General features: G+C 48.0%; 1 protein-coding gene across 7 annotated transcripts in view; it reads right to left on the bottom strand.

Moving 5' to 3' along the window:
• The window catches only part of Tango2 (transport and golgi organization 2 homolog), a 58011-nt gene that overhangs the window by 917 nt on the left and 31237 nt on the right, over positions 1 to 25857 (bottom strand). For 6 of the 7 annotated variants that reach the window (XM_052740256.1, XM_052740261.1, XM_052740258.1 and 3 more), the window contains 6 exons: positions 13622 to 13710; positions 9936 to 10055; positions 9079 to 9193; positions 4324 to 4394; positions 2069 to 2222; positions 888 to 992 (listed from right to left, as the gene is read on the bottom strand). In XM_052740256.1, coding sequence (XP_052596216.1) covers positions 888 to 992; positions 2069 to 2222; positions 4324 to 4394; positions 9079 to 9193; positions 9936 to 10055; positions 13622 to 13710 — 654 coding nt within the window. The remainder of the gene's footprint in view (positions 1 to 887; positions 993 to 2068; positions 2223 to 4323; positions 4395 to 9078; positions 9194 to 9935; positions 10056 to 13621; positions 13711 to 25857) is intronic. The other variant, XM_052740259.1, reaches the window with a different exon arrangement.

Below are 25857 nucleotides of genomic sequence, written 5' to 3' on the forward strand. Positions count from 1 at the left end.
TAGTCCCAGCTCCACCTTTCAGAGCCACAGCTAGGACCAGACCTGAGGCCCATCACACCTAGGGCCTGAGCTAGCTACTCAGCTTTGCCTTCAAGTCAGTTAAATAACAGCCTCAACTTTGAGGACATGAGGGGCTCATGAGGGGCATCTGGGCTCCCTGGCCAGCCTCATAATGGGTGAGTCCTGTTACCTCTGCTCTAAAACACCCCAGCTTGGCCTGACCTTTTTTCATAGCAAGAACCAATTCACTACATCCTTCACAGGGTTGTAGAGCTGACTTCCCACCACCCCACTGCCAGTACACCAGGTCCCCAGACACTTGCCCATATTTGGCTCTCCAAGAGGTTAGGCTCTCAACTACTTGGAGCACATGACCTGTTTATCTAGGAAAATCCTTCTTGTGTCCTTCTTCCTCCACTGGCCCGGGCTAAGTCATCCAGCTCACTTTCTTCTTCCTTTTAGTCCCGCCCTATGGTGGCTTCTCATGTGTGAGCTCCTGCCCTTCAAGTAGGGTGGGTACACATAGGAAAGACCAGCCCACAGCTGCCACTCCAGCATGTAAAGCACAGGCTTTGGAGAATCAGTGCCAGGGCAGCTGTCAGCCAGCATCTGCCAGCAGGAACATTCCAAATGCCTCTCTGGCTCCTTTGAACAGGTGTGGTAGGCAGGAGTCCCACCTAGGACACAATGACAGCTTCAGGAGGCCAGAGCCCTGACCCACCTGACCCCATGGGCACATAAACTATAGGACCTGCTCAACCTGCAGTGAAGTCTGGAGAAGACAGATTCTGAAACGCACTCAATCGGGAGGTGCCTGTCCTCGGCCAGCTGTGTTGGGGGGCCACCCAATGGGAAGGGGATATGCCCAGCAGTCCAACCCTGATCACCTGGTGCCATAGGTGGCGCAGCGCACACACACAGCTGCATACTTGCTCAGAATTGGCTGTACATACTCCCGGCCCTGGTCCTCAATGGCTGGGTCTGGCAGCTGTCTAGAAGGACAGAGGGCCAGAGAGGCTGTTAGTCCCCTTACGGCCTGTGTGTAGACCCTGCATTGAGCCCTGTTTGCCACGCTGGCAGCCTGAGGTTCCCGGGGAGGCTTTGGCCTTAAAAGGCTTGTTTATAACTTTCCTACTTGGCTCCTTCCACTTTGTCAGCATCCCACTGTATCACTTATGACTCCATCACTAAGCTGAGGCATTGAGATGGCACATGCACTCTACTGTCTCTCAGCAGTACCCTGTGGGCATCAGTCCATAGACAAGAGCCTCCTTAAACCCTGAGACTCACCAACCAGTGTGCACCACGGCTATAGTTACCGCTAAGAACAGCCAGAGCCACAACTGGCCGACTCAAATGATTGAGGACCGTGTGGACACATGGCTGAGTGAAACCCAGCACTGCCCCACAAAAGAGCAGCTGATGCTGAGGCTGGAGACTGATGCTATGGTTCTGGGCAGAAAGTGGCCAAGCTTACAGGAGAATGGAAAGATGCATGGGTCTGTGAAGGAACAAATGCCAGGACTTTTGGCTGGGATGGCAGAGGCCCAAGTGCCCAGAGTCTAAGGGTGCTCCATGAAGAGGTCCATGGGCACAGAAGAGAGTGTGTGGGGGTCCGTTCCTTCCAGGGACAGATGTGTCTACACCTAATGCTTAGCTCCAAGGAGGCAGGATGTAGCAAACAATGTCAAGCTCTAGGCCGGCTGTCTAGCTTCTGGCTTCTCTGGCTCTTCTCCCTAAGGTTTGCTGAGTAGCTAGAACCTTCTAGAATATCACACTAGCCCTCTTTGTGTAGAGGGAGACCAGACCTCAGAGAACACCAAGTCCTCCAGAGCACGGGCCCCTAGCTTCACCGTCTCTCATTATCCAGGGCCCCACTGGAAACCCAGACTGCATCCTAAGAGGAATAGGTTTGAGTCTTAAGGAAGCAGAGGATAACAGATCAGGCAGGCTCTCCTGCAGCTGGGAAGCCACCCTGCTCATCTTCGCAGGCCTTCTAGGTAGCAAATTCTGCCTTCCTTCCTGCCCTAGACCTGTGTGGCTGCCCCAGGGGGACTTGCTCACTTACGCCTCCTCATTGTTGAGTACATCTAGGAGATGGGAGACAAGGGCGTCCTTAGGGAGGGCCTCGCTCTGCTCCACCACTTCCATGAAGAGTTGTTTGCCGAAGCACAGCTTCCTCCAGGGCGTCTCCAGCAGGGCATTGCTTAGCCCATAGGTTCCTGCAGGAAGAAGGTCAGCCTCGCCATGTGGAGGCCCCAGGTGTCTGGGACAGTTGGCTTACAGTCAAGTATCCTGACAAGCCACCAGTGGAAGCTGAATCTGACTGGGTCCCACTGAGGCCCTGGAAGATCACTCTGGCTCTACTGGAGCCCCCAAGGCCAAGCTGTCAGCTCTAATGTCACTGATTCTTCTTTCTGAAGTAGCTTGAAGACCATTCTATAATGGTGTTGGGTGACTGGGTAGTCACAAAGATTGGAGTTGGACCTGACCTCACATCCTATGCAAAAATAACTCAAGGCCAGCAAGATGGCTCCGTGGGTAAAGGCACCTGCCATCAAGCCTGAGGACCTGAGTTCAAGCTCGGGATCTACGTGATGGAAGCAGAGAACTACAGCTGCTGACTTGTCCTCCGACCTCCACATGTGAGCTGAGGAATGGCCATGCAGGCAGGTACGTACACACACACACACACACACACACACACGCACGCACGCACGCACGCACGCACGCACGGCACGCACAACAAATACATGTTTGAGGCAAATTTGTTTACATGAGACTCACATCTCCAAAAACCAAACCAAAAAAAAAAAAAAAAAAAAAAGAGCAGCTTTAGGATCAAGTGTGGTGGCATGTATCTATAATTCTAGAACTCAGGAGGCTGAGGCAGGATTGTGGCAGGTTTGAGGCCAGCCTACATAGCAAGGTTCGGGCCAGCCTTGGTTAGAGTAAGATTGTGTCCCAAAGTGAGGATGTATGCACGCACACACACATATACACACACACACACACACAAAGTAAATACATTTAAAAAAAAAAAAGCTTCAAGCCGGGCGGTGGTGGCGCACGCCTTTAATCCCAGCACTCGGGAGGCAGAGCCAGGCGGATCTCTGTGAGTTCGAGGCCAGCCTGGGCTACCAAGTGAGTTCCAGGAAAGGCGCAAAGCTACACAGAGAAACCCTGTCTCGAAAAACCAAAAAAAAAAAAAAAAAAGCTTCATGATCTGAGATTAAGCAATGATTTATTAGGTAAGACAATAAAAGCATAAGCAATAGCAAGATAAATGATACTTCATGTAAATTTAAAGTTATGCATTTCGAAAAAAAGTGCCAAAGAAGTTCAGTAAAACAGAAAATGAGAAAGGGTTTTTGTGAGTTGGATATCTGATGAGATTTGTAGATTATGTAGAAAGAACAAAAATTTTAAATGGATAGACCACACATGTATCCCAACGTTCAGTCGGTGGCAGTGGGAAGACCAGGAGTTTAACGCCATCCTTGGATATATACTGAGCTGGAGTCTGGCTAGCCTGGGATCATGAGTCCCCACCACACCCCTAACCCCTCACCCCTGCCGAAAAAAAGAAAAGAGGTGGCAGGTAATAATGTCAAAGACAGAGAGAGCTTATAGGACCGTGTGTGTGTGCGTGTGTGTGCGTGTGTGTGTCTATGTGTGTTTGTGTCTATGTGTGTGTGTGTGTGTGTGTGTGTATCTGTGTGTGTGTGTGTGTGTGTGTGCGTGCGTGCACATGCACATGAGGGGGAGGGAAAGAGAGGAGAGGGAGAGGGGGAGAGAGAGTCAGCTCAGAGTGGAGGCAGGCAACTGGTAGACGAGGCTTCCCAGAAATCACAGCACTCAAGGAAGAAAGGGACAGCAGGCCCAGCTGCAGAAGCTACAGCCTGGGCATAGGTGCGGTGAGAGAAGGGCACCCAGGAGGGTGGGGCAGGGGACTTGGGACAAGTGTGGGCACTAGGTGTAGGAGGTATGCATATGAGGGGCTGAAGTGTGTGATATGTACGTGTATCATCAAAGGCGCCTGGGGAAGACCCTGGGTGGTGACCCCTGTGAGCTGCTAGCTGAGCTATGGGGGCTAGGGCAGAGGTCCAGAGCAGGTCAGCATCTCCCAGTGCAGGAAAAGCCCATGGGAGCATATATGCAGATGTGGGCAGGTGCAGGCCCCAGTCCTGTACAGACTAGATAAGACACACAAAAAGCCAAGAACCAGGAGAGTAATGCAACAACAGTCTGGGCTCTGGAAAGCACATGGTGTTCCCACACAGGAGCAGCCCCCACCCTGTCTGGACACCGAAGCAGGCTCACCTGGTGTCAGGACAACAGGCTCAGGCTCCCCCCGGTTTCCATAGTAGCAAACGACATCTCCTTTTGTTGTGCTGTGAATGGAAACCAAAAGCCAGAGAAAGTTAATGGGAGCCACAAGCACCCATTCCCAGCATTTCCCAGTGGTCTCATGGCCCTGCCTCTAGCCCAGGCTAGTGACCAGCACAAGGACAATGGCCCACTTTCGCCCAGCTCGGAGCCTGGAAAACTGGGCCAGACACCAGGCCCTGTCTATTCTCACAGGTACACTCCTGGTTCACCACTGCAACCAGCAAGGAGGAGACAGAATGTACAAGTTCCTCCCACTTCTCTGAATGTTTCAAGGCATGGACATGGACATAGTGTGGTAACTGCATCCCACCCCCACCACTTCCAGTGGGTCAAAGCTGCCACCACAGGGTAATCTCTAAGTGCTTCTGAACAAAGTGGCAAAGACTGTTTTCTCCGACTTTAGCATTTCACAACCATTCATAAGGCTGTAACTGCTGAAGATGCCCTAGTTCCTCCACTCAGCTGGAACTCAGAAGTGAATGAAATACCTTCCAAATGGACAATCACAGACAGGGGTGGCTTTGGTTACTGAGCTGATTCCTCTTGTTCCACATGGACACCAGGCATGACTTGCCCCCATATCAAGCAGCCCCCAGTCCAGGTTCTCATCCCTTTCACATTCCTCCTCACTCTAGTCCTTGTAACTTTTTTTTTTTTTTTTTTGGTTTTTCGAGACAGGGTTTCTCTGTGTAGCTTTGCGCCTTTCCTGGAACTCACTTGGTAGCCCAGGCTGGCCTCGAACTCACAGAGATCCGCCTGGCTCTGCCTCCCGAGTGCTGGGATTAAAGGCGTGCGCCACCACCGCCCGGCCCTTGTAACTTTTTAAAGACGGTTTAGCTAATAAATTTTGATCATTTTGTTAGTGGGAAATTTTTTCTCTTTGATTTTTTTTGCATAAGGACCCATGGAAATGAGCACCCCTGTCAGGGTGTCCAAGTGTGTGGGGTGTCTGCCAGGTCTATGACCAAGACAAATCTCTCTCCAATCTAGGCCTTGGTTTCTTTTTCTCTCTCTCTCTTTAAGATTCACTATGGTGATATTTTATTTTGTACTAAAATGTTATTTGTATGTTAATAAAGTTACCTGGGGGTCAGAGCTATTAGCAAGCCATAGGAAAGCCGGGTGGTGGTGGCACAAGCCTTTAATCCCAGCACTTGGTAGGCAGAGCTAGGTAAGTCTGTGTGTTCCGGGATACAGCCGGCATTGGATACACATGCCTTTAATCTCAATACCAACCATAGAAGACCTGGAGGTCTGTACAGACAGGCAGTCATGTGGTTGGGTTTACAACCAATGAGAAGGCAGAACTGTAAGTCTTTATAAAGACTTTAACATAGGAAGTAGCTCTCTCTTTCGGAGAGGTAGGACCACCGCAGGAGGAAGGGTAAGGTTTTAGCTCTTAGCTCTGACCTCTTGGCTTTCTTCTTTGCATTGGTTCTGTGTTTCTTATTTAATAAGACGGTTGGTTACATCTACAATTCACTGTTAATAGCTTGGTACTGATATAAAAACCGACATACAGACGAATGGAATCGAATTGAAGACCTTGACATTAATCCACGCACATGTGAACACCTGATTTTTGACAAAGAAACCAAAACTATACAATGGGAAAAAGAAAGTATCTTCAACAAACGGTGCTGGCATAACTGGATGTCAATATGTAAAAGATTACAAATAGATCCATATCTGTCACCATGCACAAAACTCAAGTCCAAGTGTATCAAAGACCTCAACATAAATCCAGTTATACTAAACTTAATAGAAGAGAAAATAGGAAGTACTTTTGAACGCATTGACACAGGAGATCACTTCCTAAATATAACACCAGCAGCACAGACACTGAACACAACAATTAATAAATGGGACCTCTTGAAACTGAGAAGCTTTTGTAGGGCAAAAGACATGGTCAATAAGACAAAAAGACAGCCTACAGAATGGGAAAAGATCTTCACCAACCCCACATCTGACAGAGGACTGATCTCCAAAGTATATAAAGAACTCAAGAAACTAGACATCAAAATACTGAACAATCCAATTAAAAAATGGGTTACAGAGGTAAACAGAGAATTCTCAAAAGAAGAATCACAAATGGCTGAAAGACATTTAAAGAAATGCTCAACATCCTTAATTATCAGAGAAATGCAAATCAAAATGACTCTGAGATACCAGCTTACACTTGTCAGAATGGCTATGATCAAAAACACTAATGACAGTCTATGTTGGAGAGGATGTGGAGCAAAGGGAACTGTAGTGGGTAGCCATTCCAGCTTTGATCTGGAAGTTCCAACCCTCATTGAGATTTCGGCAACTGTCACGCCTACAAGGCGGGGCCAAGGGAGGCACCTGGGGACCCGAGATCTGGATCGGCGGGACCCTGGATAGTGGAGGTGGACCGAGCAGAGCTCCAGAGAACACCGCTGGACTGTGATACACCTTCCCCAGACTCCGCGACCTACCTATCCCTTAATTTGTAAGTTACACCATTAAATAAATCTCCTTTTAACTACATGGAGTGGCCTTAATAATTTCACCAATAGGAACACTCCTCCACTGTTGGTGGGAGTGCAAACTTGTACAATCACTGTGGAAATCAGTATGGCAGTTTCTCAGAAAATTGGGAATTGCTCTACCTCAAGACCCAGCCATAGCCCTCTTGGGCATATACCCAAGGAATGCTCAATCATACCACAAAGATACATGCTCAACTATGTTCATAGCAGCACTATTTGTAATAGCCAGAACCTGGAAACAACCTAGATGCCCCTCAACTGAAGAATGGATTAAGAAAATGTGGTACATATATTCAAGGAGTACTACTCAGCAGAGAAAAACAATGACAGCATGAAATTTGCAGGCAAATGGATGGATCTAGAAAATATCATCCTGAGTGAGGTAACCCAGACTCAGAAGGACAAACATGGTATGTACTCACTCATAAGTGGATACTAGATATAAAGCAAAGAACAATCAGACTGCAACCCACAGAACCAGGGAGGCTATATAGCAGGGGGGACCCTAGGATGACTGTGGCTTATACTAAGTTTTGGTTTTACTCAATTACTGGGTAAGCCTCAATGAAACATTTCACAATTAGGATAAGAATTTATACTGTATCAAGCTGATAATAGAAAAAAAAGATTCACTGTTATTTTTGATTGTATGTGTATGGGTACCTGTGGAGGCCAGAGACACAGGGTCCCCTGGAGCTAGAGTTGCAGAAGCCATTTGACACAGATGCTGGGAACTGAACTCCAGTCCTCTGCAAACACTGTATGCACTCTTACCCCCTGAGCCATCTCTCCAGCCTCAGGTCTTGGTTGCTTGTTTTGAGACAAGGCCTCACTAGAGTCCTAGCTGGTCTTCAACTCTTTATGTAGAACAGGCCTTGAACCCCGCCCCCCACACCTGCCTGTCTCTGGGTCCTAAGTGCTGGGAGTAAAGGTGTGCAGCACCACGCCCAGCTTAGACCTTGGTTCATCAGTACCCGAATGCTACCCTGCAGCCTCAGCGGTGGCATCAGCAGCCTGACATGTGGGATTGCTCTTTAGCTGAACTCTGACCTTGAAGGGTCTATAGCAAGGAAGGCTGCTCAGGTCTCCAGAGGCCCAACTGCAGAAGCCACTGTGTATCTGGCTAGGGAACAGCGGAAGGTACTGTGTATCGGCCCAGAGAAGAGCAGCTGAAGCCACTATGTATTGGCCCAGAGAACAGCATAAGCGACTGTGTATCGGCCCAGAGAAGAGCAGAGTCACTATGTATCGGCCCAGAGAAGAGCAGAAGCCACTGTGTATCTGGCTAGGGGACAGCGGAAGATACTGTGTATTGGCCCAGAGAACAGCAGCCTTGTTTCCACCCGTTTGACACAGCTACTGAGCAACCATTCCTGCCTGTATCAGAGCCATGGCTCTGGTCTCTTAGTGCTGGATCAGACACACATGAACTATTACTGAAAATGCACACACAGCTCCATGGAGAGGAGAGCAAGCATAGGTTTATGGTCCCCAGGAGCCCCCAAAGTGAGAAAGGAGGATGGCAGCATGCTCTTCCAGCTCCTACTCCAGTCCTTCTTCCTGACCATTGTACCTCACTCAGCTTCCACATCGAGTCAACCTATCCATGTAGTCCTGGAATGACACAGGACACAACATACACAATGGATGTTCAAGACATGCTGGGCCTAGGGCTCACCGATGGACCTACCCTCCTGTGGGAGCTCAGGACAGACATCTGGGTATAGGATGACAGCAACTTCCCTCAGGAGGAAACCCCCAGCTAATCGCACTCACTGACATCAGGGATAAAAGGAGGTAAGGATATTTAACTCACTGAAAGGCCAAGCCTATCAAATTTGTGTCCCGATAGCCACATCTCCAATATGAGAACCACCTGCGAGCTCCAGTACCCAGTCAAGACTGATGCCAGCTGTTATGAAGCATCCCCACAGGAGGTGATGGCTGCCCAGCTGGAGCTGCCCCAAGCAAGAGACACTGCCCGCTCCCAACTGCAATTCTGTCACTGCAGGGAGCCAGCAACCTCACACTGTCTCAAGAAGCCCTGACAGGCAGGCCCTTAGATGATTGCCAAGCACCCCTCAAGTGAAGTCCTGGGAAAGGCCACCAAGTTGACTGGGGCAGGGAGCTGGACACAGAAGTGCTGAAGACCTGGCTTCCAAGGCAGACCCACCTCAGGTCAGCTGCTATGAGGTTAAAGCCGTTGTATAGGTGGCCCTCCGTAGAGACTTTCTTCAGGTAGGACAGGCTGTCCATGTCACTGGTCAGAAAGTGAGTCACGAGTTCACCTGTAGGCAGGGCACACACATCAATAGTTAAGGCAGTAGGCATGAGTCCCGTCCTGGGGAAGACCGAAGTGGGCCTCAGGGAGGATATAAGCAGAGGGGTTAGCCGGGCGGTGGTGGAGCGCGCCTTTAATCCCAGCACTCGGGAGGCAGAGGCAGGCGGATCTCTGTGAGTTCGAGGCCAGCCTGGTCTACAGAGCGCGATCCAGGATAGGCACCAAAACTACAGAGAGAAACCCTGTCTTGAAAACAAAAAAAAAAAAAAAGAAAGAAAGAAAGATGAAACTCATAACTGGAGAGATGGCTCAGCGGTTAAGAGCCTGAGTTCAATCCCAGCACCCACATGGCATCTTATAACCGCCTATAATGGGATCCAATGTCCTCTTCTGGCACGCAGGCATACATGCAGACAGAGCACTCATACATATAAAATACACGAATAAATAATCTCTAAAAAATAAAAGAAAGGTGAAACTCAACAGGCTGGGGACAATGACGCAGGGCAGGGAGTCATAAGCCTGGAGGACACTTCCGGGCATAATCACATTGGCAATGCTTGCCATTTCTCTTCTGCAGCCCTTCTTCCTGTCACTGCCGTGTGAAGGCACATGAAGGGTGTCGGGCTCACCAGCAGAAGCCCTGGCAGGGTGCCTGCCTTCCTCACAGCACCAGTGAGGTCTGCCCACCTCCACCGCCCTGCCAAGCTTGCCTTCCTAGGCCCCACCCAACCCCACAGATCCCATACCTCTACCACGGGCGTCCGGCTCTTGCCGGGGCTGCAGGTAGTTGGTGAGCGCCCCCAGCTTCCCACGTGTGCTGATGCCAAGCCATGTTCCTCCTGCCTTGCCTTCCTCCATGTCGAGCCCTAGAGCAGATGACAGCATTACCACCAGCCAAGTTCCCGTGACGAGTTCCCTTGGTCCTCTCTGCCCAGTCCTCAGGAGGCATGCTCCACAGCTCTGCCGGGACATACAGCTCCTCATAGGGTTGATGCTGCTGCCACCAGGTCCCACACTAGGTTGCACAGGCCCTGTAAGCCATAGGAGAGGAGCTGGGACGTATGGCCCAGGGGTGAGTATGTGAGAGAGAGACCCCAGACAACAGGAAGTGTTCTGGCCAGACTATTAGGTCACTGCACTCACAGTCAAGTAAAATGAGTTATTAAGCTGTCCTATGAGAAAGTATGTTTATATGAGTGTGTATGTGGAATCTAAATATGTTATTTGCACACCTGTGTGTCCTGGTACATGTACCTGTGCCCAAGCGGGGGCTACAGGAGGACAACAGATGTTTGCTCTACCACTCTCCATCTTAACCCTTATAACAGCATCTCTCACTAAGTCTGGAACTAGGCTGGGGTCCAGCAAGCCTCAGCGGTCCTGTTTCTGCCCTCTACAGCCCTGGGTTGTAGGCACACAGGCCATGCTGGTGGGTGCTAGGATTTGAACTCAGATCCTCCTGTGAGTACTTTTACCTGACGAGGCATCTCCCTAACCCTAAAATGTCATTTGCTTGAACAAAAATCAATTATAACAGAAAAAGAAATATAAAATGTAAACGCAGGAAAGAAAACAAAACTCTGTGGTGGGAAGCAGAATCACACACATAGAAAAGCCCAAACAAACCCAAGGCAACCCACTAGAACCAGCACGTAAGTGGGCTAGAGAACTAGAGAACGGGGTGTGTGTGTGTGTGTGTGTGTGTGTGTGTGTGTGTGTGTGTGTGTGTGTGCGCTGGGGGTTTAGCTCGGTGGTAGAGCGCTTGCCTGAGGGAGGGGTGCTGGGGGTTTAGTTTGGTGGTCTTGCGCTGCAAGCGCAAGGCCCTGGGTTCGGTCCTCAGCTCCGAAAAAAAAAAAAAAGACAAAAAATAAAAGACAACAACAACAAAAAAAAACTAGAGAAAGAACATTTACTTGTTCACTTATTTACTGTTATGTTCCGAGTCAAGGTCTAATGTAGCTCAGGCTGGCCTTGAATTCACTATGTAGCTGAGGCTAGCCTTGAACATTGGATTCCTGCCTCAACCTGCGTGCTGAGATTACAGCACGTACCACCTGTGCCTGGTCCATGCCACGCTCGCTCAGCAACTCTACCAACCGAGCCGCCTCCCTGGCCCTACTTTGTTTTTGTTAAGTCGGAGTCTCACAATACAGCCCAGAAGGCCTTGACTGGGACCTCAGGGTGACACTCCTGCCTCAGATCCAAAAGTTTTGGGATTAGAGGGCTGGCAACATCACCATGCCTGGCTTAGAAAATGAAAATTTAAATATACCATTTAAAATAATATTGAAAATACTTAGAGCCCTGAACTCTTGGGCTCAAAAGTGTGACTACTGTGCTCAGCTCAAAAGAACAGTAACAGAGACTGGTCCTGGCTCCCAGACACACACATCAGTGTGCCACAGAGGCCAGAGCAGACCCAACATGTATGCACAACTGATTTCAATAAACAATACTGTAATCATGAGGAGGAGAAATCTCAGTCCTTACCTCATATCAGGCACAAAGATTGATTTCAGAGCTGGGGACAGTTATTAACATGCTTGCCTTGCAGGTACGAGGACCTGTTTGATTTCCAGAACCCTATGAGATCCAGGATGAGGTGGTATAAGCAGAGAAAGGTTTATTATGGGAGACTGTGATGGGCCAGTCTAGACTAATGAGTGAGCTTCATGCCAATGAGACTTTGTTTGAAAGGAGATGGCCTGTGTTCCTGAAGTTGACCTCTGGCCCCATGCACACACGTGCACACACACAGACATGAACTCATACATACACACAATAAAAACTAGTTTGAGACAAGAATCAGACTGCCAACTTAAAAATGCTATGGCGGGGCTGGTGAGGTGGCTCAGAGGTTAAGAGCAGTGGCTGCTCTTCCAGAGGTCCTGAGTTCAATTCCCAACAACCACATGGTGGCTCACAACCATCCATAATGAGATCTGGTACCCTCTTCTGGCCTGCAGGTAATATGCAAGAGGAATATTGTATACATAATAAATGAATAAATAAACAAACAAACAAACAAACAAACAAATCTATCTTTAAAAAAAATGCTATGGCTTGGGGGAGGAGCAGGCTTCCTGAACAAGACAAAGAAGAACAAGCCATAAAAACTACATTCGATAAAAATGAAGTGTTCTGCTTACCAAAAGATATTAAGGAAGTCAGGTGGCAGCCCATTTACCCAATGAAAGGCTCATATCCAGAATGCATAAAGAAACCTACAAATCAACCACTGGAAAACAAATGAGCTTTCACTGTGTGGCCGAGCAACAGAGAACAGATTTACTGTCCCACATAAAACCACCAAAAAATAAAACCTATGAAAGCATGGGCTTTAAGAAGGATTTGAGCAGGTGTGGTAGTGCACACCTGTAATCCCTGCTGTGAGAAGGCAGAGGCAGCAAGCTTCAGGCCAGTGAGAAACACACAGAAAGACCCTGTCCCCTCCCATCAAAGGCAAAACAAGACAAAAAACAGGCCAGGGATATGGCTCAGTGGTAGAACACTTGCCTGTCTAGCATGTACAGGACTCCAGGGTTGATCCCCAGCACCGTAAAAGAACAAACAAAAAGCCAGATGCGCTGACAGGAAGGATCAGTGGTAAAGGCCAAGCCTGATGTCTGACCCCCATAATCCACATGGCGGACTGTGAGAGTGTACACATGTGTACACACACACACACAGACAGACAGACAAAGATCTTGAGGACAGAGCTAAAGGTCCAGGGAGACTAAGGTGGCCAGAGTTCATGGAACAAAAGAGCAGAGGCCAGAGCTGTTCCCAGGGATTAACTGACTGTGTGTGACAGAACGAAAGAACGAAACAGAAGGAACTGAACAGTGCTCACCGAGGGCAGCGAGTGCTGTTTGCTCCCAGAAATCAGACTGGAAAACCCACTAACTCCTGGGGTTCTGGGTTCAGGAGTCAAAAATACTTAGCTCAAATGGGGCTGGCTCCTCCCCCACCTAACAGGCCTTAAAGCAAAGATCAAACTGTTTCCTGACAATTGGCCTGCATTTAGAAAAAGCTTACTGATTTCTACGAATACCAAAAATTCCCAGTACAAGCCTTTGCTGTGGGGCAAGGGGTGCAGGTAGGAACATGAACACAGATACAAAAACACACATAGATACACACACACAATGACAATGCTCAAAGACCAAGCTATGTGGTCCCTCTCACAGGCTGACCATTTCTTCCAGGACCCCACAGCATGTGAAGACACATGGGACATACTGGGTGGTCAGTTCTAAAGGGATGCCTGATTCTAGGGCTGGCTGAATCCCCAAAGTCACTCATGCCTACTTATGCATTCAGCATCTGCATGTGGAAGTGGCATCATTACTAGCCTTAGTCGTGGGTGCCGCCTCGTCAAACTCGGGGAACACAGCAGACAGCTGCCCGCCAGGTGTGAAGAAACACTTACCACTGAGGATCTCACTGTTGTTCCCCCAGAAGTCTGCCAACTTGGATGGTCTGTGGTAGAATTCATCTCTGTTGGCTGCCAAGATGAGCCTGGGAGAGGAAATCAAGGGAAGCCATGTCCTGGGGATTGAAATGCACGTGCTCCCCATGGAGCTGCACCTCCAGACAATACTCTTTTAATAATACTGGTCTAACAGTAAATTTTCAGCAGCAGCAACATGAATAAGAACCGCTTATTCCTTGCCATATATTCACAGGCGCTCTAGGCAGCTCCTGGGAAACTGTGGCAGAGCCCCTGCTCAGGAGACAGGCATGAGGATGAGGTGTAAGTGTGAGGCAGGACAGGAAGGAAACTAAGGAGACACGAGAACGGAAAGGGTTGAAGTAGCTCACTCAGAGTGGAGAACTCTAGTATAATTAACATCTACTGTTAGGACTGCCTACACAGGGCAGGTACATGAGCTGGTTTAGTGGTTAAGAACAGACTGCTCTTCCAGAGGACTGGAGTTTGATTCTCAGAACCCACATCAGGAAGCTCACAATTGCCTGTAACTCCAGCTCCAGGGGATTCCACATCTCTGTTATCTGTGGGCACCTGTACTTACGTGCACATATCCATAAAAATATAAATAATTTAAAGTAATAAAAATAAATGTTTTAAAAAAGAGACATTAAAAAGAGACATCTATATCTTTTAATATATAGATTTTTTTTCCAAATAAGTGTTAAAATAACAATGAGCCATGTGTAAGGCCTGATCATTTATGTCCTTGAGCATGGCCTTGTTACCTTTCTCAGATATAAGTCTGAAGTTTGCTGAGAATCTCAAACAAGACTGAAATCTGTTCACAGTAAAAGCATCTTCTCTGTTACCCATGTGACCTTTATCTTATCAGCTACTCTCACCCAGCACCCCTTAGGGGCCACTCTATCCTTGAAGTCCTTACAACCCTTTGAGACGTCCCTTCAGGAGGTACAGAATCAAACACACACCTTTGAGACCTACCTTCAGAAGGCACAGTATCCTACACCTTTGAGATGGACCTTCAGAAGGCAATGGAATCATATACTGCAGACACTGAGGCTTGTCTGGGGAAGCCCATACCTTTGCCCTGGTAGTGTCTTGATACCCAAGTGTCTCTACTAATCTCTGTGCCCAAATCTATGTTAAAAATCTCTTCTCAATAAACTCTAACTCTGCTTCATGTTGACTCACCCTGAGATTTTTTTTCTGTGAAGTCAAGCTGGCCATGATGGTACACAACTTTAGTCCCAGCACTAGACAGGCAGAGGCAGATCTCTATGAGTTCTAGGCCAGCCAGGGTTATACAATGAGACCTCCATTTAAAAAAAAAAAATCACAACCACACTTTACTACAGTACCTGAGTGGACATCTCTCAGGCTGCTATAGAGGCAGCGTGGAGGCTTGCAGCTGTACCTCTGGCCTCTGCCTGATAGCCACTGACAGGTTTTCATGGCTCAGCTTGAGGAGACAGATCTACCAGGTCTTGTGGGATAGTCTTATTCCATGCCATACTCCAAAAGGGTCAGGTCTGTAAGGATTCCTTATAGATTACCAGGTACACACAGAGGCCAAGTCAGAGGACAGGTCATTTTCTTCCTTCCACCTATCTGCCCCGCCCACCGCAGACACTCAAGCAGACCTGGAAATGTGCGCTTCCATCAAAAGGAGCTTGAGGACACACTGGACATCAGCAGCTACACCTTGTTTTTGGAAGGAGAGTGGAAATGGCCCTTGAGACCTCTGGGTCTCCAATGGAAGTCTCACCACTCCAGACTGCTCTAGTCCACTGCCCCTAATTCTCACTCACGGCACAGTCACTTAGGGTAGGGAGAGGTAGTCACTGTCCTTGAGACAGACTGTGGCGGTTTGAAGGAAAATGGCCCCCACAGGCTCACAGAAGGGCACTATTGGAGGAAGTGTGTCACTGGGGGTGGGCTTTGAAGTTTCAGATGCTGAAGTCATGCCCAGTGGCTCTCTCTTCCTGCTGCCTACAGATTGAGATGTAGAATTCTCCAATAGTACACCATCTCTGCCTGCATGCCGCCACGCTTCCCACCAGGATGATGATGGACTAAACCTCTGAAATGTAAGCCAGCCCGGTTGAGTGCTTTCTTTTTGCCATGGTGTCTCTTCACAGCAATAGAACCCTAAATAAGACACAGACACCCACAGAGCAATTCTCTGCACCTTCAACAGGCAAGTTCCAACGAGCCCGTGTCTCCCATCTCTGTTCTGCCCCTTCTGGGAAGAGTTGTCTCCCACCTTGGCAGCAATGCCAGCATTCCCAAGGCCACACAGTGGCTAAGAGGAAAAAAACCATAGCTCCCGAGGCACAAGCTTCAGTGATGACACGGGGACTGGCTGGGAGCCCCCATTCTTCCAGAGGTAGGGTCAGCTTCCACCTGGTCCTGCCCCTGACAATGAATTGGGGACAGTGGAGCCAGGAAGCTCCTGCTGTGGAATATTCCTTTACACTGTGTGAATATATGCCACTGTGATTGGTTTAATAAAGAAGCTGACTGGCCAATAGCTGAACAGGATAAGGTTAGGCAGGAGAGCCAGACTAGAGAATGCAGGGATGAAAAGGGGCGGAGTCTGGAGCTGCCAGCCAGACGCAGAGGGAGCAGGATGTGAATGTGCCATGCTAATAAAGGTACCACCACATGTGCCATGCTAATAAAGGTACCATCATAAGGCCTATGGGTTAACTTAAAGTGTAAATGCCAGTTAGTAACAAGCCTGAGCTATTGGCAGAGCATTTATAAGTAATATTAAGTTTCCCTGTCAGTTATTCGGGAGCTGATGGATGGGACAGAAACTTCAGTTCACAAGTGGTGTTCCAACGTGGCACAACTACATCCACATAAAACCTGAGAGATCTTGGGAAAGAATTCTAAACACACAAAAACGGAGTCAAACACAGCTTCTTGGTAACTGCCCTTTCTCCAATGGACTCTGTTTGCTGGCGGAGATCAGAGGTGTGGTTCCTTTAAGAGAAGCTTCCTGGCTCAGTGCTAGCAGCAAAAACCAAGGGAGGCTCTTTTCAGAGGCCCTGCTACCAAACATTTAAATAGGGTTTATGAGCAATGGGTGGTACGATACTCAGTGGCCATGTGGACCCCAAACTTCCCAGAGTTGGGGCAGTAAACATGGCTCCCAGAGCTGGCGGTAAACATACCTCTGGGAACCGAGGGGGAGGAACCAGCCACCAGCACACCATGATCTAAGTTACACAGCAGTTTAAATTTTGCTCATGCAGACAGAAAAGGTTATAGATGCTCAGTGAAGGCCAGATTTAGAAAAAAAAAAGTCTCTAAGTGGCCTATAGTTTGTTTAAAAATATACATAGGCTTGGGAGAGAAAAGAGAAGGTATAGACATCATAAAAAATAAACAGTTTTAAAATAATAAAGTCTTGCCAGGCAGTGGTAGCACACACCTTTAATCCCAGCACTCGGGAGGCAGAGGCAAGAGGATCTCTGTGAGTCTGAGGTCAGCCTGGGCTACAGAGGGAGTTCCAGGACAGGCTCCAAAGCTACACAGAGAAAAAAACAAACAAACAAATCAGTTTTGATCAAGGAAGACCCCCCTCAAATCCTGACTACAGACATAAAGAAACCTAGAAGAACTACAAGATATATAATGTATATTTTACCTGCTCAAACACATAACAAAAAATCATCCTTGGCTGATTTATATACGATGTAAAGTCTATACTTGTGTTAATGCAGATAAATATGTTACCTTTAGAAGTTTATGTATTTTCAGAGCAGGGGGACCAGACACGGATGGTCCAGGTGATCTAGTATCCAGAGCAGCTTCCAGACTGCTGACTGAGTGATCCAGCCTCACAGAATACTACAGCCAAGACTTAACAATTACCCTAAATTTTCCCAAATTCCCTCAAAGATTACCAGTAACCCCAACCAACAGGAAGTAGTCTAGAGAACTATGCCCACATTCTCAAAAAATGGGTTATGGATGTTTATTATCATTTAAGGGGGATTGGTTACAAGTTGTTATTAGTGATAGTAAAAAAAAAAAAAAAGCTAAACAAGAGTTAAATTCAAAGATCTCTTTCTAAAGGAAAAAAAGGAGGATATGATATAAAAATGATAAGATAAAAAGGTAGATTATTGAATCAATTTCAAACTAAAACAGCAACTACTACTCTTAAATAATTTACATTGGTATAGATTTTTGTATGTTGAGGGCATTCTTGTTACACTGTGTATATGTTTCTATTTCTGTTTAAGATATTTTATTTATTTATTTATTTTTTATTTTGTTTTGTTTTGTTTTTCGAGACAGGGTTTCCCTGTGTAGTTTTGGTGCCTGTCCTGGATCTCACTCTGTAGACCATGCTGGCCTTGAACTCACAGAGATCTGCCTGGCTCTGCCTCCCAAGTGCTAGGATTAAAGGCGTGCGCTGCTGCTGCTGCTGCTGCTGCTGCTGCCGCTGCCGCCGCCGCCGCCGCCGCAGCCGCCGCAGCCGCCACCACCCAGCTGTTTGAGATATTTTTGTATATTGTTATAAATTTGAGGTTATTGTCCTTATACATCTGTTTCTATTTTTGCTTAAGGTATTACCGATACAGCTCGTACCTATACAATGTGAAGTTTTAGTCCTTAAAAGCTATTTAGGATAATAAAAGGCTAACAGTCACCATAACAATTAGACTTATAGTCTTGTTAGTTAGGTTTTCTAGATATACAGAGATACATTTCAGATAGATAGGCAATCTTTAAACACTTCAAAGACCTACAGAATATGACATTTAAAATGTTTTGATAACTTAGACTTTTCTGGACAGTAAGACATGTCTGCTCCTGGCAGCACCAATGTACTCCAGAGAACATGATGGACATCGAAGAAACTCCATATGGAGTTTGCTTTCTTAATGGCAAAAGCTAGCATTGTGGGCAAAAAAACTGCCCTTGCCTCAATTGCTGACAGTCACTGTCCAAACTGGACCAGCAGGATGTAAGAAAGGAGACTGCAGAACTTTGCCAAGACAGGGTAGGAAAGTCCTTCAAAATTCCCTGCTTCACAGGAAAGTCTGTCAGATATGCTAGGCCTGTAGGCCAGAGTTGGATGTCCTAACATTGCAGAGGAACTGCTGTGGGATGTTCTGTATGGCAAATGTGTTGCTCTGATTGGTTGGTAAATAAATCACTGATTGGCCCGTGACCAGGCAGGAAGTATAGGCGGGACAAGGAGGAGAATAAAGCTGGGAAGTGGAAGGCTGAGTCAGAGAGACACTGCCAGCCGCCACGATGAGAAACAGCATGTGAAGATGCCGGTAAGCCACGAGCCACGTGGCAAGGTATAGATTTATAGAAATGGATTAATTTAAGCTGTAAGAACAGTTAGCAAGAAGCCTGCCATGGTCATACAGTTTGTAACCAATATAAGTCTCTGTGTTTACTTGGTCGGGTTTGAGCGGCTGTGGGACTGGCAGGTGAGAGAGATTTGTCCTGACTGTGGGCCAGGCAGGAAAACTCTAGCTACAGAGGAACAGAGGAACCGAGGTGGCCTGATGTCCCTGTCATTAGGTAACATTTCACCCTTCTGGGGTCTTTGATGGTGTTGAAGACTAGATAGTTATAATTATAGTTTTCCTTAATTATGATAAAAGGTAAATTAGATATAAAACTTTAGACTCACCAAGATAGGATAGAAAATGGAGAGTTTTCTCTAATTTTGCCAAATACAAATGGACTGGATATTGTAACTGTAATACTTACTTGATAACTGTTTTAGTTGTATATAATTTTACTATGTTATAGTTAAAACCTTCCTTTTTTATTTAGACAAAAAGAGGGAAATCCTGTGGAATATTCCTTTACACTATGTGAATATATGCCACTGTGATTGGTTTAATAAAGAAGCTGACTGGCCAATAGCTGAACAGGATAAGGTTAGGCAGGAGAGCCAGACTAGGAGAATGCAGGGATGAAAAGGGGCGGAGTCTGGAGTTGCCAGCCAGACGCAGAGGGAGCAGGATATGAATGTGCCATGCTAATAAAGTTGGCAGATGGGACAGAAACTTCTACCTAATAGCTCCTACTGGGAGTCTGTGCTCTTAGTAAGCTCTGTGCCCAGAGCCAGGCAGGGACTGCTGGCCCCAGGAACTGATTCTTACATAATTTGAATAAAGGCAATGTGAAACAAATTTAAAAAAAAGGAAAAGAAAAGCAGAAAAGCTGACTAAGCAGAACCTTCTGTCTGAAGATGTCCAACTACTTTTTTTTTTAAAAAGATTTATTATGTATACAGTGTTCTGCCTGCAGGCCAGAAGAGGGTGCCAGATCTCATTACAGATGGTTGTGAGCCACCATGTGGTTGCTGGGAATTGAACTCAAGACCTCTGGAAGAGCATTCAGTGCTCTTAACCGCTGAGCCATCTCTCCAGCCCCTAGCCATCTCTCCAGCCCCTACTTATTTTTTAAAAATATTTTTTTCTTGGGACTAGAGAGATGTCTCAGTGTTTAAGAGCACTGGCTGCTCCTCCAGAGGACCCTGGTTCAATTCCCAGCACCCACATGGCAGCTCAAAACTGTCTGTAATTCCAGTTCCAGGGGTTCCAACACCCTCACATAGACATACATGCAGGCAAAAGACAAATGCACATAAAATAAAAAGAAATAAAGTAACTGAAAGGTTTACAACAAGCCCCCACGGTCAGGCGTGTCTGCCTATGCCTGGCGGATACTTCCGCCTGGCTAGGTCCAGGTCCAGATAGCCATTTCCGGGTCAGGGCATCTCACGGGACCAAGATCCATGACGTCCCACTAGCCACGTAAGCGCGCAACGTGGCCATGTGATCTACGCGCTTGCGCGTAGTAGTGACGCTGATCTGTCCACGCCCAGCCTTTAAAATCCAGGCGCCATGTTCCCGGTTCCTTCTTCCTCTCCACACACGTGCTTCCCGCAGGCCTGCTCACTCTCTGTCCCTTTAATAAAACTCTTGTTAGCGGATTCTGTCGTGTTTCGTGGCATTTCCTTGCAGGGTAAGCACACAACGCAGTCGAAAAACTAACATTTTTGGTGCCGAAACCGAGCGGGGCGCTTCCGGGTGCCCGGCGCCTGGCGCCTGGAAACCCGTAACCGGGGACTGCAACACTCTGCTCCGTACGCGACAGACCGCTCTCCATTTTGCCTGACCGCAGAAATTCCATGCAACACCGCTTTCTCCGATTGGTGAGTCCCCCCATTTTCGGCCAGCGTAAACGGTTTCCTGAATCTGTGAGAACGACCGTTGATCGTCCGGCGCCTCACCAGTATTCTTGAGACCGGGGGAACCCCCGACCACGGTCTTCACTGGCTACGGTCGGCCCCTATCGCAGGCCTCAGATTTCTAGCCCTCTCCCACGTCTGCAGCCTGAGATATTTCTCGCGTTGGGATCACCGCCGTTGGGTGCGTCCTGGGGGCCACGTGGGGCCGACACGTTCATCCGGCTTGACGAAGCGGCAGACGCTGTCCGGGTTCCCGGGGAATCCTTTCCTCACGTGGCGAGGGCCCCTGTTTCTGTGGCTGACGAGCTAAGGAACAGCTTGTGCCCGGTATCCGTCCTTGGCCTTGGGGACGCCTGGGGCCTTGGCTCCGGATCACGTTTGTTTTTTTTCTTTTTTATTTTTTTCTGCCTCTCCGCTGCAGACATGGGAAACAAGGCTTCCAACCCTGTTAGTCCTTCCTCTCCGTTAGGCTGTCTTGTTGAAGCTTTAAAACCTCTCAGTTTAATGCCTTACATAAAGATTCCTAAGCTAACTCGTCTATGTTCTAAAAAATGGCCAAAGTATTCTTTAGAAAACAACAAAAATGGCCGCCGAGCGGCTCCTTAGATCCCGATATTTTACGGGAGTTATCTAATTACTGTCAGTGCTCAGGCAGATGGCAAGAGTTGCCCTACGTTATAGCATTTTTCTTTCTCAGTGCTAAACCGTCTCTTCTGGATTCCTTCTCTCCTGCTCATGTGCTCCTGGCTATGCCTGAACCGGAGGATTCTCTGACTCCGGAATCTCTGACTCTAGATCCTGCTAACGAACCTCCACCTATTCGACCTCCAGCTCCAACTCCTAGAACAACTGTTCCTTCCGCTCCCCTTCCGGATTCTTCTTCTTCTAAAGCTGCTCCTTCCTCGGCAGCGGCCGGTTCCAAAGGCCCTGCCCTAGCTCCAAACTTCACTCCTCCTACCACCCGCTCTCGGGCTGCTAAACTGCCGGATACCAGCCATCCAAAACCTTCCACTGTTCTCCCTTTGCGAGAGGTGGCTGGTGTGGATGGACTGATTAAAGTTCATGTTCCATTCTCTCTAGCAGAACTCTCTCAGATAGAAAGTAAGCTGGGTTCTTATACTTCTAATTCTGCTGCCTTTATTAAACAGTTTCAATATATAACTCAATCTTATAGTCTCACCTTTCATGATATATTCATGATACTTTCTAATAACTTACTTCCTGAGGAGCGCAGGCGGGTTTGGGAGCAGGCTAGGATTCATGCAGACGAAATTCATCAAACTAACCTCTCACACCCGCCAGGAGCTGAGGCGGTTCCTGACCGAGAGCCACACTGGGATTATAACACCCAGGGTGGCTGTCTAGCCAGAGATAGGTTTATTACCTGTCTCCTGACAGGTCTCCGTAAGGCTGCCCTAAAACCAGTAAACTATGAGAAACTAAAAATGGTTATTCAAGATAAAGACGAAAATCCGTCTCATTTTCTAGAGCGGCTCACCAAGGCTCTACTTCAGTTCACTAGCTTAGACCCAGAGAGCCCTGAGGGCAGGCAGCTGCTAATGACCCACTTTGTCTCACAGAGCTTCCCTGACATCAGGGATAAACTTAAACGTTTGGAGAATGGCCCTCTAACTCCACAGGCAGATATGCTGGCGATAGCATTTAAGGTGTACCATGGGAGAGATGAAAAAGCCCATAAAAGGAGCTGCCAGATGCTGGCAAGCACTGTCCGACCGGCTCCCCGAAAGCCGTCTGGTCCCTGTTTCAAGTGTGGGAGAGAAGGCCATTGGGCCCGGGCTTGCACCGCCGGCCCACGAAGGGCACCAACAAAGCCTTGTCCAAACTGTTACCAAAAGGGTCACTGGTCAGCTGACTGTCCTAACGTCCCAAGTGACGTAGGAACGTCAGATGAAGATCACCCTTCAGCTGACTTTGTAGGCTTGGCTTACAGCGAGGACTGACGCTGCCCGGTTTCCGCCCCGGCCACTCCCATCTCACACAGGGAACCTAGGGTAACTATAAAGGTCAATGGGCGCCCCATCTCGTTCCTTTTGGACACCGGAGCTACCTACTCTGTCCTGAGAGAGTTTTGGGGGCCCACCTCTCCTGCTCGTCTCCCTATTGTCGGGGTTGGGGGACAGCCTTATCTACCTCATCAGACACCACCACTCAATTGCATTTTCAGAGGCATCCCTCTCACACACACGTTCTTAGTGGTGCCAAGCTGCCCTGTACCTTTAATGGGGAGGGATCTTCTAGCTAAGGTAGGAGCGTCCATTTCTTTCGCTCCACACATTCGCTCCATCCCAGACGCGCCAGCAGCTCCTTTACTTTTACTTCTAGCCATTCACTCTTCTGACTCTAACAATTCTTTTCCCCTACCAGCTTCTCAGGTAGACCCCAAAGTCTGGGATACCCAAAACCCTTCTATTGCTAGACACCATCAGCCTGTTATTATCCAGCTACAAGATCCTGCAAGGTATATCACCCAAGCTCAGTATCCTCTCTCACTCCAGAGCCTGAGAGGACTTAAGCCTATCATTTCTGACCTTCTCAGGAAAAAGCTGCTTCGCCTAACCTCTTCACCTTTTAACACTCCCATTCTTGCAGTTAAAAAGTCTAATGGAACCTACCGCCTGGTTCAAGACCTCCGGCTCATTAACTCTGCAGTGGTCCCTCTCCATCCTGTAGTGCCTAACCCGTATACTCTCCTGTCCACTATCCCTTCAGGAACCTCTCACTTCTCAGTTCTAGATCTCAAAGACGCCTTCTTTTCTATCCCTCTCAGTCCTCAGTCTCAAAATATCTTTGCTTTTACCTGGACTGACCCTGACACCCACCGGTCCACACAGCTGACCTGGACTGTTCTGCCACAGGGATTCAGAGACAGTCCACACCTGTTTGGTCAGGCTCTGGCCTCTGACCTGCTTTCTCTGTCTCTCCCTGGCTCTAAACTAATACAGTATGTAGATGATATTTTACTCTGTAGCCCATCCTTACAGGTTAGCCAAACTAACACCTCTGCTCTCCTAAATTTCTTATCCAGCCGGGGTTACAGGGTATCTCCTTCTAAAGTTCAGCTGTCAACTCCCCAGGTCACCTATTTAGGCCTATCCATTACTCCAACTCACAAGGCTATTACTGTAGACAGAAAGCGTCTAATCCAGTCCCTCACAGTCCCTTCTACTAAACAGGAGATTCTGTCTTTCCTAGGAATAGCGGGTTTTGTACGGTCCTGGGTTCCATCTTTTTCTCTCCTTGCTCGCCCCTTATATGAGGCAGCTCAGGGCTCACCGCACGAGCCCCTCCTTCATCCTGTCACTAAACCTTTCCAAAGGCTCCAGCAGGCTCTTCTTCAGGCTCCAGCGCTCCATCTCCCAGACTTAACCCGTCCCTTTTCCCTCTATGTAGCAGAGAAAGAGGGATTTGCCCTGGGAACTCTAGGACATCAGCTGGGACCCTCCTTTGCACCTGTAGCCTATCTGTCAAAGAAGCTAGACCTTACCAGTCAGGGCTGGGCACCTTGCATCCGTGCCTTAGCAGCTGCAGAGCTCCTTATTCGGGAATCAAAGAAGTTAAGTTTTGGGTCATCTATTACTGTTTTCTCTCACCATAATCTGTCCCATCTTCTAACTTATAAAGGCTTACAAACTTTACCTCCTTCCCGAGTTCTTTCTCTCCAGGTGGCATTACTAGAGGATGCGACGCTTACTTTCCGGACCTGTCCACCTCTCAATATTTCAAGCCTCCTTCCTCAACCTAACGCTGACTATTCTCCTTCTCATTCCTGCACTGAAACTTTAGAAGAACTGCTACCTCACCCTTCACACATACAGGAGGGCACATTGCCTCAGGCTACTTATACTTGGTACACAGATGGCAGCTCCTTCTTATATGAAGGGACCCGTAAAGCGGGTTATGCCATAGTGTCAGATACTGAGATAGTAGAGGCACAGGCATTACCCACACACACCACCAACCAACAGGCTGAGCTGATAGCTCTCACTCGTGCCTTCCAATTGGCACAGGGACAATCTTTAAATGTTTACACAGACTCCAAATATGCTTTTCATATTCTCCTGTCCCATGCTGCTATTTGGAGGGAGCGTGGCCTTCTCACAACAAAAGGGGGATCCATATCTAACTCAGGCCAAATAATGGCCATGCTGGAGGCTTCCCACCTCCCCAGAGCTATAGGAATTGTCCACTGCCGGTCTCATCAGACGGATAGCTCCATCATCTCTAGGGGAAACAACCGGGCTGACCAGGCAGCCAGGACAGCGGCCCTCCAGGGCCAAGTCTCACCTCACCCACCACAGGGAATCCATACAGTACAGCCTACACCCTCACAGGGAACTCCAGACACTAGACAAATTCTGTCCTATCTACACCAGCTCTTTCATCCTAATAATCTTGCTCTGTCTCAATTCGTAAAAGCTCACCTGCAGCCCACCTCTGAGGATTTACAGTTCTTAAGAACTATTACTGCTTCTTGTGAGATCTGCCAAAAAACAGATCCCAATACCAAGTACAGGAGTCAGCCTTTTCCCACCCACCAGGCTAGAGGTTCCCTTCCGGGGAGTGACTGGCAGCTCGATTTTACCCATATGCCCACCGTCAGGAAAGTTAAGTATCTCCTCGTGATGGTGGACTCATTTTCAAATTGGGTGGAGGCATATCCGGTTTCTAATAAGCGGGCTCAGACAGTTGCAGACCTCCTTCTCCGAGAAATTATTCCTCGGTTTGGAGTCCCTGCTTCTCTCCAGTCTGACAATGGCCCAGAATTTACTTCTCAGATTTCTCAGACACTAGCTAAGGCGTTAAATATTCCCTGGAATTTCCATATCCCATACCGTCCTCAATCCTCAGGTAAGGTGGAGCGTACCAACCGGTCTTTAAAAACTATTCTTACTAAGATGTCACAGGAACTTCATCTCGACTGGGTAAGATTATTGCCTTTAGCTCTCCTCAG

The sequence above is a fragment of the Peromyscus californicus genome, unplaced genomic scaffold (assembly GCF_007827085.1).
Source record: "Peromyscus californicus insignis strain IS unplaced genomic scaffold, ASM782708v3 Scaffold_16__1_contigs__length_79575227, whole genome shotgun sequence".
In the NCBI taxonomy this organism is placed as follows: Eukaryota; Metazoa; Chordata; class Mammalia; order Rodentia; family Cricetidae; genus Peromyscus; species Peromyscus californicus.